This window comes from Leptosomus discolor, chromosome 11, assembly GCF_034619465.1.
Source record: "Leptosomus discolor isolate bLepDis1 chromosome 11, bLepDis1.hap2, whole genome shotgun sequence".
Lineage (NCBI taxonomy): Eukaryota > Metazoa > Chordata > Aves > Leptosomiformes > Leptosomidae > Leptosomus > Leptosomus discolor.
Genome location: NC_141401.1, coordinates 17,758,655 through 17,775,431, shown reverse-complemented (window position 1 = coordinate 17,775,431; position 16,777 = coordinate 17,758,655). Strand labels below are relative to the sequence as shown.

At 49.3% G+C, this 16,777-nt stretch overlaps 1 protein-coding gene across 2 annotated transcripts in view; it reads left to right on the top strand.

Moving 5' to 3' along the window:
• The first annotated feature begins 9,804 nt into the window (after positions 1–9,804).
• Positions 9,805–16,777, top strand: part of ZNF592 (zinc finger protein 592) — a 41,907-nt gene continuing 34,934 nt past the window's right edge. For both annotated transcript variants that reach the window (XM_086471842.1, XM_086471843.1), the window contains exons 1-3: positions 9,805–9,827; positions 10,803–10,914; positions 13,973–16,296. In XM_086471842.1, coding sequence (XP_086327968.1) covers positions 13,981–16,296 — 2,316 coding nt within the window. In that variant the 5' untranslated portion in view covers positions 9,805–9,827; positions 10,803–10,914; positions 13,973–13,980. The remainder of the gene's footprint in view (positions 9,828–10,802; positions 10,915–13,972; positions 16,297–16,777) is intronic.

Sequence of the window (16,777 nt, the reverse complement as noted above, 5' to 3'; positions counted from 1 at the left end):
CAGCCTGGAGAGGAGAAGACTCTGGGGAGACCTTACAGTGGCCTTCCAGTGCTGAAAGGGGGCTGCAGGAAAGGTGGGGAGGGACTCTTGATCAGGGAGGGTAGTGATAGGACAAGGGATAGTGGTTTCAAACTGGAAGAAGGTAGATTTAGATGAGATATTAGGAAGAAATTCTTCCCTGTGAGGGCGGTGAGGCACTGGCACAGGCTGCCCAGAGAAGCTGTGGCTGCCCCCTCCCTGGCAGTGCTCAAGCCCAGGTTGGATGGGGCTTGGAGCAACTTGGTCTAGTGGACGGTGTCCCTGCCTGTGGCAGGGGGGTGGAACCGGGTGATCTTTAAGGTCCCTTCGAAGCAAACTATTCTGTGATTCTAAGATGCTCCAGGAAAAGATGAGAAACCTGCTGCATCCCACACAAGCCAATTCTTTTACTGCGCGTTTCCTTCCTACCCCAAAGCTGTCATAATTTTACCCTGTCTACCCCATTGTAATTTTATTGTTTGTCTTCATCAATGCTTTAATGAGCCCTACTCAGCCCTTCATAGGAAGAGGGGTTTTTTAATCCACAGTGCAATAAGGCTGCTTATTCATTCCTGGCTCCTCTCCACTATTTTCTCTCACAGGGAACGCTTCTGCTTCCCGGTAGGCTGCGATAAAAGCGCTTAGCACATCTGTCTGCTGTGCTGGTATGAGTCAATATGAGTTCAACCTTTGGGAAATTGTTTCTTGAAGGCCAGAGACATTTGTTTGTCCTATAGTTAAACGTCTTTCTCTGACACATCAGAGCAACCGCAGCCCATTGCTTAGCATCCTGAGTGGCAGCACAGCGTAACTGAGGGCCTAATGAATGTCTAACAGGATAAAAAAGAACACGAAAATACTCTAATGTCCACAGGTAATGGGGTAAAAGCAGGCCTACTAAGGAAAAACCTCATTTTCAGGTGACTTTTCATTGTGCTAGTACGGTGCTTTCTTATCATCATAGTCTCTAGTGTTTTTAAGGCATAAAAATAATTTTCTCCATAACAAATCTTACAATTGTTTTCTCTTTTTTTTTTTTTTTTTTTCTGAAAAGCCTGTTTGTCACAGCCCCTTACAGTTTCCTATCTTTCTTCATCTTTCTCCCAAAGCTTGGTTTGAACAAAAAGTATTCAGCATCCTGCACGTCTTACAAGGTGCTGTGTCCTCACACATGGTGTTATTTTTTTTCCTTTCTCCACACCCCAGTTGTCTTTATGGAAATGTAATCAGATAAGATAGCTTCTACAGTTAAACAAAACAATAAAAAAGTTAGTGCCTTTTGGTGCCAGAACCCTCCCGTATTTTTTTGACTTGTAGCCCAAATCTGCCAGCAGGGCACAAGCCTAAGAAACCTCTGCTTTCCAGCCCTTCCCAAGGAGACAGGGTCTGGGAGCCAGACAGCCGCCCGCCCTGCTGACAGCACTGCGGTTCCTGTGTCAGCGTACGGGCTGTAGTTCCTCAGCTACAGCCTGACTCTGTGCTCAGGAGCTAGCTCTTTTTTCCAGGCACACGTGAGTGTGAAGGCAACTTACTATCAAAGGCAGAGTGGAGGCCAGTTCTGCCTGCTCAGTGTTATAATGCAGTGAAAGCCTCCAGGGCACGGAGGACACACCACCAGCTGTCTCAGTTAAAGCCAGGTTTGAATTTAAGGGCCAAGGAAGGTGAGAGAGGAAGGAAAGATACAGTGTATAAATTGTCAAAGTCTTTCTCCCCCTAGGGATAAAAAACCCAAAGCTCTGGAGGAGAAAGTCATTAGCAAGCAAAGATGAACTTTTAGGCAAGAGATTTTGCATCTAAAATTGTTCCTCAGGAGCTGCAGCACTGAGAGATGTTGCTGAAGGCTGTGACCTCTCCAGGGAAGTAATTACTGCCGCTTAACACCAGCCTTCTTCTCCAGCTTTTTCTCAGTAAGGCCTAGAGAGGGCCATCGAACTACATTCTATGCGGTAGGAGTACGGGCTGCCCCAAGCTGAAATGGCTCTACCCATGCCACCTCATGTGGGGCAGATGATGCAGAAACTAAAGGCGATGCAGGAGCCGAAGGCAATGCAGAAATGAGAGACAAGGCAGGAGGCAGAGGCGATGCAGGAGGCAGAGGTAAAGCAAGCGGCAAAGGAAATGCAGGAGGCAGAGGCACGCATGTGCCAGGCAGTGCCAGCAGAAAGGTGAGCAAGATAACCTGCAGCTGAAGCGACTCGTCTACATTTGTCCTCCTACTGCATAAATACGGGGTAAGTGAGCAGACGTGGGGGGCTCTGCCCTCATGTGTGAAATAACGTGAGACACAAAGATGAAGGCAAGATATTTACGTTACCAAAATCCACAGCAGACTGAAAATTTAGCAGTTTTTCCAAGGCTTTGATCTTTTCTTTGTCTGAGAGCTTGGTGGAAGGACTGACCAGGGAGCCGGAGGCAGCAGAGCGCCCTGGAGCACACCTCCAGGGAGCTCAGGGAAGACGCATCGCGGCACCGCAAAGGTGAAAACCAGCTCCTAATGCAAATGCATGAGCTGAACCGCATTCTGTGTTGCTGCAGGGCTGTGCAGCCGTTCTGGTGTTGTGAAAGGGTGACATGGAGCTGGCCCACTTCCCGGAAAGCAGAGTCAAGCACTGAGCTTCGGCCGCCTTCCCCCCAGCGTCAGCATGGCTGCACGGTCCAGTTGTGGGTTTTCCTGGGAGAAATGTGAAGTGAGCTGAACTACTTGCACGGCAATTTAGTCTTTCCTGATATGATGGAGACTATCCTGGGAAAGCAAACAGTCTGGTTTTGTATGTGAACTTGAATAACAGTGTGATAACAAATACTTGGAGACTAACGCTGCGATGAACAGAGTTCATACATAAACTTTTCCAGCGTGAAAAGGTTCAGCTGTGTTTTCCTACTATTGTGCTGAGAGAGAAAATAGTAACATACAATTCTGAAAACAAAAATCCACTGACTTTAAGTTTCAAATGAGTGAAAAGGCTTTGTTAATACTTTCCAGGGGGAAAAAAAAAGAAACCATGACAGGGTGGATATTAAGCACGGAGAATTATTTGCCTCATCTGTGGGATACCGAGGAACAGGCAATGTTTGGAAAGCAAGGACAAAAATCGTTTGGTTCCTAGCTATCCTCTTGTCCCTAGCTATGAAGAAAAGCCTCTGCCCCAGATTGGGTGCAATTTAAAATCCATCTGTGCTCCTCAGCGCAGGCTGTAGGGATAAAGCCTCAACATGTGCCACTCTGCCCGGGGCTGGAACCACCCAGCCTGCTGCCCACCTGCAGATGAAATTACTCAGATGCCTCACAGTCCCTGGTGACCTTTCCACTGTGCCCCGGGGAGGATCAGCAAGTCTCCTGTGAGCACCTGGGAAAGTGCCTGAGACCTTCGCAGTGCCAAGGAGCACGAAGAGGGGTGCTCAAGTATGTGTGGGCCAGGGCAGGAATGGCAGGGGCAGTGGGGCTGTGCACCATAAGCCCTCATTTCTTAACTACTTCATTCTTACTGTAGTGCTGAAATTAGCTTCTGTACCTGATTTCAGTTTTAGCATTTTAAATATCAAAACTCCCCAGCCACTGGATGATGCCAGAAGTGTCAGATTCACCTTAGGATTATCAATGCATTTGCACAGTGTCACTTAAATCACCCTTAGAGGTATTAGCAAAAGTAATTCTAATGTGAATTTGTAAAAGTGTGACTTAACACAGTCCGATGGCAAGGTTCGCTCTCCTACGTACCGCGTGGAAGAAACGTGCAAAGGACTACACACCAGTTTGTTGGGGAATGAGTGACTATGGATCCTACACAACTTTGAGATAGCAGCAACTTCAGATTTATTGGCACTATTACTAATCACAAGATTAGGTTATATGAATTTTAACAATACTTAATGATCAGCCAGTTATCAGAGTGACTTAATAAAATTTACCGTAATCAACACAGCAACTTGGTTAAAGATTAGAGAATGGCAAGATTCACACGAGGTATGACAGTTTCCTAAATCAAATCGTGCACACCAATGCACACACACAGACAGATGCAGAGGTTAAATATGTATATATGTACCGCACATATATACAAACACCCATATACACACAAATAGAAAGTTTAAATCGTACACAGACATATGCACACACTCATACAGATGTAGAAGTTAACCTATGGCCAAGACTTTTTTCTTACTGCACTTGCAGTAAATTAATACCAAAATATTCTCCTACTGCACTTACAGTAAACTGTAGTGAATTACTCACTTTTCTCTGGCACTTGCCAGTGAGCGATCATTGGTATCTCCGGAAAATCCACCCAGAGAGTCATCCCAACTCGGGGTAGGGGGGATACTGGGCCACAGCCTGCTGCAGTCCCAGGGAGCTCAAAGAGGGTTCCCTGAGGCTGTCATATTTATGGGACAAAGCGGTTGGCTCGTAGCCAAATCACACGTGATGGGAGGATAGGCACGGGGCTCCTTGTACCCGCAACTTTCTTTGTTCCTTGATAAATGAATTTCGGAAAAGCCGCCTGTTATCAGTGCTCCAAACTCAGCTGTGTTGATGTTTACTGTGTCGCTTTGCTCCATCGTGGGTGTTCAGAACAGACTGGAACTAGAGGAGCCCTTGGCCTGGCTACAGCCCAGGCCTTCACCTCCTCTGGAGCCCGCACCACACCGCCACCAGCCTGGGCAAGGGGTCGAGCACACCCGTCACCCTTGGCGAGGATCTCTTGTAGGATCACTGTTTATAAGACTGCAAGATGATTGACTTTGGTCATTGTTCTTTCTATATTTGGCCAAGATTTTATCAGGTATTTCTGGCTTCTTCCAGATCAGGCTACAATCCAGGCAGCAGGAGTTTCCCAGGCAGCAGGAGTTTCAGGTATGGTTAGGGAGCACCTAATTGTCCCAGCTCACCGCACCGTAACCAGGACAAGAAAACAGCAGGTGTCCAAACTCACTGCCTTTGTAGACAAGACAAGAACACAATGTCGGTGGTTCCTGACATCACAATGTGGCCCAGGGCAGGGGTTTGCACCACCACACACAGAAAGCAAAAAATCCTACACCTTGTTTTGGGGCTACATTGCACTTAATCCTTGTTTGACACCTGGAAACATATTCATACATCCTCCTAAATGCCTCTCCTAGGTACATGAGAGTACACAGTGCGATTTCATCTACTCACATCTTCTTTCCTACCTTACCTTCAAACATGGTCGTATTGGATGCCTGCTCCTCCTGTTGGAAAAAAAAATAAGTAATTATAACCAATGGCCATTGTAACATACAGACACAAGCTCTGCTTCCACAACAGATCCATCTCGAGAGGGTAAGGATGGAGCAAAAGGGCAGACTGTTAGGGTTTCTGGGGTATCTTCATTTGGTGTAAGCATTTTACCACGAAGTTTAATTGGAGAAACTAACTGAAGAAAAGGCTTTATGCATAAAGCCCAGTCTGGGAGTGAGCCTGCCCACACTGGACTGCCTGTTGCAGTTCAATGTCTTGGCTAAACCCTGGGACTACAGAAGGGCTACCACCAAGCTCACAGCATTCACCTTACCCCTCAGCTGTGCCTCTAACACAGACCGACCTTGTGCCAGCATCTACATTTCTCTCTCTCCAGGAACGTGCAAAGCAATCTCCCAGGCATTCTTGGTGAGGCTTTTCAAGCTACAACTGCACTGAAATGGCTTGGAGGGTGCTACAGGCAGTTTAGGACAGAGAACCCTTGCAGAATTATTCTTCTTGCAGTTTTCTCAAGCTTTGGTTAAACTTTCTAGCAAAGTTCAGGAGAGTTTCCAGGAGCAATGTGGGCTGTGGCTTGATGCCGCTGATCTTTCTGCTCCAGCAGCTCTCCCTCTGGCTGGCTCCCAGCTGCGAGCCAGCTACCTCAGGCTTCATTTTTGCCCACACAACCGCTTATGGGACTATGTGTAAGCTGAAGAAGGAAGTCATGAAGTTTAATTTCTTCCCTGAAGAGGTTTATAAAGCCTGAATCAGTTCTCTGTGGTTCACTGAGCAGACCCACTGACATCGCATGGGGCAACTGGAGGCAGAAAGACAAGAACAGCTCAAGCTGGTCTTGTTGCCCTGAGAAATACATGGGGAAATCACAGCGTCCCCCAGCCACCCCAGTCCCAAAGCCAGGCCCAGGGCTGCAGTCATGTGAACTGTTGCTTCAGCAGGAGAACCATCTTGAGAAGGTTCCTCTTGCCGTCGCTTGGAGCGTGGGAGGGAGCCCACCTGAAGCCAACTCGAGAAGAAGGGGGTCCCTGTGAAACTGACTTTCGTTCAGCAGTCAGGTGCAGAGCCCCACCAGCAGCTGTGCCAGCACTACTCAGGGGAAATGACACGAAGCCCAGGGCTTTGCGCCATCCCTGCTGTTGGCACAGAGGATTGTGCAAAGGGTCCTTGCGTGCCCAGACCTTGGAGCGAGTCCGTACTTTACTGGAGCCTGCGGTTCTTGTGGGTGAAGAAAATTGGCTGTCTGGAAGTTATTCTCCCAGTTTTCCAGTTGAGTAGCAAAACAGGTTTGCTATTGCGCTAGCGAAAGCCGTTACGGGGAATGTGCATCCTTGCCATTTCAGCAGGCTTTGTTTACAACCTCCCTGCAAGAAATCAGCCTATCTTGTCTTGTCTCCAGTTCCCAAAAATGGGAATCAGAAGCACGGCAGGGCATGAAACAGTTCTTCTGTAGCACGTTTTTGCCAAATTAGGGTTCTTATTCCTATTCCTAAACTCACTGGGCTACATGGCTTTGTTCTCTTTGATTTGACGCAGGAATTTAAGGTCAGGTCTCCCTCATGGCAAGCGTGTACCACGACTGCTGACTACAAGCTTCCTTGAGCATGGATGTGGAGTAAAGGAAAGTTTTTTCTGTGTTCGTGGTTGACCAGTGGTTGTGCAGAGGGATTTCATTGAAGAGATGTGTCAGCTCATCAGCATATGTGTCAAGAAGCAAGAAAAGGGGGAAAAAAATCTGTTTGGGGCAATGCAGAGGGCATGCCCTGGGAGTCAGGGAGACGAAAAAGCCAGAGCAAAAGGTGTAAATGGTTTTAAATGTATACAGATGACATCTGTGTAATTAATTACCCTGATTTAAGTTACACTGATTTTTTTTTTTTGTGTAGATAACGCCGAAGGCTACGCTGTTATCTTAGAGGAATGTTTGTGTCTGGAGATTCATTCTCAGCCTGCCAATAATAAACCTTCCCCAGAGTTTGTGAAACATTAATTACAGTTTTGTAACATGCAAGTTTTGCAACCAGCTCAAGGTAATTCTCTATAACACTGAGCTCTGACAGAAACAAATTAATCACTGATTTGAAAACTGACAGTTGCCTAGGCATGAGCACTCAAGAGTTTATTACGCTTGTTATGTATAAACGAAATGGATCTCACCATACTTGCCAGCCCGCCTGCCTACATACACCCTCTGACATAGCTAGCACCTAGGAAGAACCAGTTTCCCCCAGCTAAAAACCAAGCACCAACAACCCCAAGCAGGAGGAAGAATGACAAGTGAAGATCTCAGATGCAGCTGGGCAGCGCTTGAGAGTATTTTGTCCAGGGTCTTCCCCCACTGAGATGCCACCAAGGGCACAGGGGTTCCCACTGCCCCCTCTCCCCACTCCAGCCTCGGCATGTCCCGAAGGCAGAGGGCTGCTTTGTAACAGCATCTCCTTTAGATCCATGGCTTTTGTCCCTTCCACATCAAAACCTTTAGCTCAGATCACAAAACAAGCCTAAAGAGATAAATTTAAACCTCAAAAAAAAAAAAAAAAAAAAAAAAAAGAGGAAGATAATTTATTTCCAGATTTGTCAAGTTACCACATTGGACTAAAAATAAAAAAAGAAATGTGATTTTTAGATCATACAGAAAAACATAGAATCTCGTCAGCCCTTTTCGTGTCTCTGCTGTCTTGAGGAGGAATGTAGCTTCCCACTGAGCCACTCTAGGGCTGCTTCTCCTCCTTGGCCATCTGGGATGGAGCTATATTCCCATTGGCATTATATTTCTTAATTAGCACAATCCTTCAAATTACAGTGGCTTTCCTGCAAGCCACAACTTATTCAGGACTGTGGCAGATCTTTACAAATTGTGTAAGAAATGTCAGCTCTCTTACTAGATACAATTTCCAGTTCTTCATAGAGACGTGCTAAAAACACAGGTAACAGTTGCGATATTGAGTGTTTCCTCTTCTTGACTTCCTTTGCCCTTTTGTTGGTCTTGAGGAGCCAGACTAAAGGAGAAAGGTGGTGACACTGATTCAGAAATGAAGTGAAGCTACTAGTGTCAATTAAAGAAAGAAGAAATATTTTGCTCATAGGACTGATGACAAGGAAAAAAATAACTGTTTAACTAGATGAGAAACAAACACGGCATGGACAATGCTGCACGTCCAGTACGAGGTGTAAATGATGAAAGTGTCACGTCACAGGAAAGACAAACTCAAGAAATACTTGTATTTTACTATGGTGGGAGGGTGACAAATTCACACCTGAACCCAAAATGCTTCACAGCATCACAGAGCGGTTGAGGTTGGAAGAGACCTCCAGAGGTCATCTGGTTCAACCTCAAGCAGGGCCACCTCGAGCCTGTTGCCCATGAAATCCAGGTGGCTTTTGAAAACCTCCAAGAGTGAAGACTCCATAACTCCCTGGGCAACCTGTGTCAGAGCTTGGTCACCCTCACAGTGGAAAAGTGTTTCCTGGAGTTCAGAGGGAACCTCCTGTGGTCCAGCTTGTGCCCATGGCCTCTGGTCCTGGCACTGGGCACCACTGGAAAGGGCCTGGCTCCTTCCTCTTTGCACCCACCCTCCAGGTATTTATACACTTTGATAGATCCCCCTAAGCCTTCTCTTCCCCAGGACGAACAGTCCCACGCTCACAGCCTTGCTTCGTACGTGAGATGCTCCAGTCCCTTCTTCATCCTGGTGGCCCTTCCTTGGGCTCTCCAGTGGTGAGCCCAGCACTGGATGCAGCCCTCCAGGGACGGCCTCACCACTGCTTCCAAATCCATCACTACCTGTGGAAGGTGTTAAGCACAAACCACTACAATTCCTGGGTTTTTTTTAAACTGCAGGACTCGACAATTCACACCTGGGAATTTTATCATCTAATGAATACGCCGAGCCCTTAGCACCGAGAGTCAATAAATACCAACGGCCTGTGCCTGCTCCACAAGGCTGGGGGGCGGCAAAAATCTAGTGCCATTCGCACATTTGTGAAAAGAAAGTGCTTAATTCCAGGTCAGTTCGCCTAATCGTAAGCAAAATAACATCAGCATTGCTGCGGGACACAATGCGGAAGGAGTGAAAGGACCGGGAGAGGTGATGAGCAGCGGGTGCCTTTCTAGAAGACGGGTTTGGGTGACAAAACGTTAAAACCGGAGAAGCGCGGTACCTCGGGAAGCGGGAGAGCCGGCGGGGCCGTGGGACAGGCCCGCGGGGCACCTCCCGGCAGGAGCCACCCCTGAGCGGGAGCGGGGCGCGGGGACGCGCCGGCCACCGGCACACACCCGCCGGGCCGGCCGCTGGCGAGGCTCCGCCGCCTCCCCGCCCCGGGCCCCGGAGGCCGCGGCCGGGGCCCTGCGGTGCGAGGCAGGCCGCGGCCGAGGCGGAGGCTCCCGGCGCCGCCGCGGGCCCGGCGCCGCTGCGGGGAGGGGGGGGGGGGGGAGGGGGGGCGGTCCGCCGTGCCCCGGCCCGGCCCCGCCCCGCCCCCGGCCCCGCCCGCCGCCGCCGCCGCCATGTTGCGGCCGTTGGTGCCCGGTGCGGGGTAAGGCCTGCGCAGGGCCCCGGCGGCGGCGGGGCCCTCGGAGGAGCTGCCTGCGTGGGTGAGTGCCGCCCGGCCGGGCTCGGCCGCGCCGGGGCCCGCCCCTCCCCCTCGCCCTCCCCGCGCCCTCCCGTCGGCCGGGCGGGTGCTGCCGCCCCGCGGGCAGGGCGGGCGGCCCCGCCGCCGGCAGCCGGAGCCCTGCGCGCCCGCCGCCGCACCGGCTCTTCCGGCCCGCGGGGTGCCCGCCGCCTGCCTTCCCCGCGGCCAACCCCCGGCCCCCGCGGCGGCCCCCGGGTACGGCTCCGGCGGCCGGCTCCGGCCCCCGCGGCGGCCCGGCCTGGCCCGGCCCGGCCCGGCAGCGCCGGGACAAACTAACTTCAGCGGGGCTCGCCCACGTGCGGCCGGGGGGCAGCGGGGCTGGGCCGGGTTGTCAGCTCGGGGGCGGGCGGCGGGCCGGGAAGGCCCCCGGGCCTTTGTCTCCGGTGGGTCGCGCGTGGGGCCGGCGGGGGCCGGGGGAGGGGGGGCGCGGTGAGGCTGCCACGGGCCCGGCGGCCCTCCAGCCCCCCGGACCTGCTCGCACCGTTAATCACCGCATTCCCGTGCAGCGCTCCTGAAACTTTAATGGGTGTTAAAACGCTGGGTCCAGTCTGCCGTTTGAAGCCTCCCGTTTAATCCTCCGTCAGCTGCGGTTTCCCTATTCCCGTGTCCTCCCCGCAGTCCTGACAGCCCCCGGGCAGCTGCCTCCCTCGGCCGCCTCGCCCGCTGCTGGTTGGCATGCGCTCCCCGCTCTCCCTCAGCCCCTGCCCCTGCCACCCCTGCCTTCCCGAAGTGTTCCCCTGGCAGGCAATCCCTGCCTGCCTCCCTCCTGCATCCCCTCCAGGAGACACCTGCCTCTTCTGGACCCCTGAGAGCAGCCCTTGGCAGATGTTTTCCCTTGTACCTCGCTGTTGTTTTGCAGATTTATCAATATTTGTTATCATTAATTTCCTTTATTAATTAATCTTGGTGTAATTGTGCTTTCATGCTTTCCTATTAGGTGGCAATCTTGAACCTCCTCCTTGAACAGCATGGTGCGCGCTGGTTTGAAAGCTGCAGAGGAGCTACTGCAGATCTCCGAAAGTCCCCGGGAATAGCACCGCTAGTGAAAGGTTCGTACGGTGTGTGTGTGGGACACTGGTCCTGTGGTGCCTCTGCCCAACTGCAGAGTTGTGAAGCTTAGCCACAGCAGAAGGCCCTGGGGTTTCACATACTGCCTCAAGCGGGTTCGCAGGGCTTTTTTGGATGGCTTGGAGGCTTCTAGGTTCCCTGCCACCTGGAGAAACATGCCCTAGTGAGGTTGGGTTTGCACCCTGAAATACATGCGTTCTATTCCGTAAGCCTTTCTTCTTTGCTCATTTTATTCACCTTTTCTGTTGCTTTGCAAATCTCAATGTCCATGTTTTCGTAGGCAAACAGAGAGAAAACCGGATTCCAAGCTTGGGTTTTAAGGCAAGTGCTTTCTCAAGAAGGATGGGGTAATGATGGAGGTCTTTATTTTCAGCTTTCCTCACAAGCTAGATTGCAGGAGGCTTTGACATAATTTCCTTTAATATACTTTTTCTGTTTGTTGTCTGAGAACAGAAATTAATACCGTTTAGTCAAAATTTTAAATTTGTGTCATTGAAAAATTACTTCTGTTGGCAAGATGCTGAGTGGTCTTCTCTAGAATCTGGGTCCAATTTTGATTTATTTTGAGAAACTTGTACAACAAGTTTAAGATGCAGTTTTGTAGAGAAAGACTTGAGTAGAGACTTGTGCTCTCATAATAGCAAAGAGCATAAACTAATCTTTTATAGGACTCAAAAGATGTACATGAGTGCTTCTGAAAATGCAAGGTTTCTTCCAAGAATATTTTGTAATGTTGCAGATACCTCTGATTTATTTTGTCTTGTATTTTAAAACACTGCCACGTCCAAAGATGTGGAGAGGTGTTTGAGAGCGAGAATGGAAAAGTCAAGAGCGATTGGCAAGCTCATCTTTGTCTATATAAAACTTGAGCATTCCAGGTTATGGATGAAATGGCTTCCTTGCGGAAGGATTTGTGTGCCAGAAATTTTGGGAGCCAAGTGGTGCCTAGATCTCTCCCAGCTGGCACAAGTTTTCCCACCCAAAGGAAGGGGAGATTTCAGGTCCACGCTCTTTGCCAACTGCAGTAATCTGCGATGTTTCAAAAGTCCTTACCAAGTGCTGGTGATGTGAAGCGTATGGATAATCTTCTGGGCTTCCAAGGACTTAATGCACAGCTGCCCTACCTTGCTGAGGGATGTGATTGTAAATTATTGCACAGTCCTCTGTGGACTTTAATATTTATGATTTAATTTAAGAACGAGAACAAGTTTAAGGTAAACCACAGCGAGCCCCTCTTCAGCCAGGTAAATCTCTGCAGAGTGTTTTGCAGTAGATTAACCAGAGGAACACCTCTGGGGCTTGGCTGTAGGCATGGCTGAACTGAAGCCCAAAGACCAGTGTGTCCCCTTGTTCTGCGCTGAAGCGATTGCTCCCGGCCCAGCTCTGTCAATTGTTCCCCATACCAGCAGTGTGGCAGGAAGGGTTGCGCTTTGTTTGGTTTTGGTGTAACGCTTGACAAACCCGGTTGTCAACGGTGAAAGCAGCCTTACGTCAGTGGTCTTTTGGGAAGGTGTCAGACAGCTTCTTTCTCTCCCTACGCCTTGTCCCAGGGTCTTCCTGTCTGCCTGCACCTCTGCCCCCAGCTCTTCCCCCTTCCTCTGGGTTCTTGCCACCCTCTCAGTCTCCCTCACTTGCCGCTGGCTTTGGCAGCACTGATGCAGCCCAAGTCAAGTGAGCGTGGCAGGACTTACCTTGCCTGTGGGTGCTCCTTGCCAAGTAGGAGCTGCTGCTCTGCTAGTTCAGTTGGCACTCTGTGTTTTTTTTCCTCCCCTGCGTACAGCGTACATCAGTTCGCATAAATTTGGGGTTTAAATGGAACATATACTAAAAGAATGGCTTATTAAATATTTGGGAAGTCTCTATATTGCACCAAGTTGAACATATTAAGTTAAATAGGGGAAAACCAGTATCCCTGACAGTAGTAAACACAAGTGTTCAAGTAATTCTCTGCTGTCAGTTTTCATTATGCATCTCATCAGAGCGTGATTATTGCTGTTGTCGGTCTCTGTGGTGAGCGTCTAAGTCCCCACTTCCCTTCTGGAGGGCTTATAAAGAGAGAACTGGCTGGGAACACCATTTCTTGTTACGATTTGGATACGATCCTTTATTGTGTCTTTGGGCAGTTTTGCCTTGCATCGTTACCTAATTAAGGGTTGCCCCTGTTTCAAATAAACCCTGCTTGGTTTACTGTGCTTTGAGCTGCTCTATTGAAATATTTACTGAAGACTTCTATTATTTAAATTGCTCTAGGTAGGGAGTCATCTCACTTTTCAGGCCTGTTTCTCTTGGGCCACCTATTATTCGTGCCTTTTTCCTTGAAGGAGGACTGAAGTCTTCAGATGTGACAATCCGTTGAGAAATCAGCAGTGACTGTTGCCTATTAGTTCTAAAAAAAACCCAACCCAGCAAAAAAGAAACCCTATACTAATGTACTTTTCTGTTGAGGCTCATGACAATGGATGGTTGTGGAGTAGAGATGCATCTGACAGGTTGAAAAAAACGTCCCCTGCATGAGCTTGGTGCCATTTAAAAGGTCGTGTTTGAACCAGCTCTGTTCTCAGGGACCCTGGGAGAAGGGGATGCTGTTTCCCACCACGTTGCTTGAAGCACCAGGAGCAGCTCCGCCCACAACCTGGAGAGGGCAGGTTGTGTTGCAGGACAGTGAACAGCTCCTGTCACTTGTCACCTGCCGCCACCAGCTCAAGCAGGATGGGACCTGAGCTTTTGCTGATCCTCCAGGCGCAGCTAGGGCAGGAGAGGTTCCTTCCCTGTGATGCCCTGCAAAATGGCACTGTTGTGTTGAAAGCTGTGTTGAAAAAGCTGGGCCGTGTCTTTGTGTATAAACAGTCAATCTTGGAATAGTTAAAATGGAAGCTGAGGCGTCTGCTGCAGGTGTTTCCATCCTTTGTACCCTGCTGCGATAGTGTTTTGGGCTGTTGTGGGTTTTGTCACGTAAGGGCTTTATGCAAATTAAGTCTTACAAAGTTTGTCCTTGGGGGAAATGTGCCTGACAAAGTATTTTTTTGCTTTTAATTGTAGCATTCATCATGGGGGACATGAAAACCCCAGACTTTGATGACCTGTTGGCTGCTTTTGACATCCCTGATCCGACTAGCCTTGATGCCAAGGAGACCATCCCGTCAACGGGGGAGGAGAATGAGAATCACCTGAAGTCATCAGGCATCTGCATAGATGAGAATGCGTCCTTATCCCACTCTTTGCCGCCCTCTGATGCTCCTGTTGTGAGTGTGATAGTGAAGAACACGAGTCGCCAGGAGTCATTTGAAGCAGAAAAGGAGGGGAATCACCTTGGGACTGGTCTGCTACACAACGGGTTTCGTGGGTCCGATTTGCCATCAGAGGCTCACGCTTTAGTGCATAGTTATGGCAAATTTGAGTCAACTTTTATTAATGGTGACAGCTCAAGAAGTTACTCTGATAAACTGGAGCAGTCCAAGTCAGAGCCTTTGCCAACGTTTAGTCAGTTTAGCCCGATTTCCAGCCCCGAACCAGAGGACGCGTTCAAAGAGAACAGTATTGGTGATAAACCCAAACATGCCCAAACTCCTTATTTTCCACCGCCTTCAATGTATATACCGACAGGCGCTTCGGTACTAGATCATCTTAGGAAGGTACCAGAGCCTGAGTTAAGCATGTTTGATCAGTACTGCAAAAAGGATCAAAAGATGGAAACGCACTGCCAGCTGGAGAATAGGCTGGAAATGAGTAGGCGAGAACAAGACAAAGCAGCAGAGAGGTTTGTGGAGTCAAGCAAGGACTTGGTAGATACCAGTAGCTTTCTTGGAGAAGGCTTGGTGTTTGGAGACCTCCCTCACAATAATTTAGGAGAAAGTAAGGGGTCTGTGCCCGAGCTGAACCTGTCTTCGTCGGTACCGCCTCGCCAGAGGTTAAAGCCGACTCATTCAAAGTTGTCGTCCTGCGTTGCAGCGTTAGTAGCTCTTCAGGCCAAAAAGGTTGCAAGTATTCCAAAAGGTGATCAGCCAAATCTTACCAAGGAACCTGGTCCTTTTAAGGATGGGATGAAGGGAAGTCCAAAAATGCCCAAGTCGCCAAAGAGTCCCCGAAGCCCCTTAGAGGTGGTAAGGAAGGCCAGCAAGCAGCCTGAGAGTCCTCGAAGTGTGTGCAGTGACAGCAGTGGGAAAGGCTCTCCTTCCATGGCAGCTGGCTCTCCACCAGCTATTCCCAAAGTTAGAATAAAGACTATCAAGACATCCTCTGGTGAAATTAAAAGAACTGTAACTAGAATTTTGCCAGAAAACGATGAGTTGGGCAAATGTTCAGAAGAGTCACCTATGGAAACCTCATCTGCTGAAGAGTTTATCAAATCTTTCCCATCCCCTGACACTAGTGCAGTTATGGAAAGTGAGGCTAGCAAGAATTCAACCAAAAACGGGGCTGCTGTCGCTATCCAGCTGTCAAACGTAACAAGCCCTTACGCAGAAGCTATGAAAACAGATATTGCTGCCAACAGCACGTGTGCTGTGTCCTTATCTCCACTGCCAAACTGCGGTGGCGGTGCTGTGAAAGTAGGCGTTAAGAGGCAGCAGCAGGGTATCGTGATGCAGCCATCCAACGTGACCACCTCCAGCCTTCTTCCCAAAGCTGTGCACCTGGCAAATCTCAACTTGGTCCCCCATAGCGTTGCTGCTTCTGTTACAGCAAAGTCCTCTGCGCAGAGGCGAAGTCAGCCTCAGGTGACACAGATGTCTGTGCCGCTGGTGCACCAAGTCAAGAAAGCTGCTCCTGTCATCGTGGAGGCATTTAACAAAGTACTACACAGTGCCAATCCGGTGCCAATATATACTCCAAACCTTAGCCCTCCACCTGACACCAGTATTAATTTACCTGCCTCTGGGTATTGTTGCCTGGAATGTGGGGACTCGTTTGCCTTAGAGAAAAGCCTGACTCAACACTATAGTAGACGAAGTGTTCATATTGAAGTCATGTGCACTCAGTGTTCAACTATGCTACTTTTTTTTAATAAGTGTAGCTTGCTTAAACACGCAAGAGATCATAAGAGCAAAGGATTTATCATGCAGTGTTCTCAGCTGCTGATGAAACCAATTTCCTTAGACCAAATGTTTTCACCTTCTCCTACAAGCTCTTCAGCCTCTCTGGCTCCTCAGACTTTGCACTCGCCCTCTCCTTCGCGTAAGCCCAGTGCCACTTCAGGAGGTGTGGTAGGAATTTCTGCTAACACTCAGCCAGCCTTGCCTCTCTATACGGACCCGTTGAGACTAATCCGTCATGGACTTAAGTGTTTAGAGTGTAACAAGCAGGCACAGGATTACGTTGCTTTAGCAGCTCATTACCAGAGAACCTCAGAAGATAATGAGAGACTGGTAAGTCATCATTTTAATGTTATTAGTTAAATCTCTCTGAGTTTAAAGAGATTGTCCTCTGGGGGGAAAAAAGTAGGCATCGTAGTTGCAAATGGGTCACTTTGCCTAAAAAAGTGCTAGGGGGAAGGATTTGGGATGCGCGTGAGCCCCAGTGTGTGCATGCTTAGTGTTGCTTGCCTGCCCTCTTTTTACCCTTTGCTAGCAAAAAGAGGGTAGTAAGGAGACTGTAGAGATCCTTGAGCATCAGACAAAGGTGTTGGAGATCAAAGATCCTTTGGATGAGGCGTGCAAGAGTGCTGTAGGGGAGGACCAGTGGAACATTACCTGAAACAGGTTTTTGTGCTCTTAAGCATGGCTAGAGGAGGTCTGACACAATTTAACATTACCTTTCCTAGAACTTGTGCCAGAGTGTTCCGTGTAACACTTTGAATATCGAGTGCTGTTTCTACTGTTAGTGTGGTAAAGTGTGTATTGGGACAGG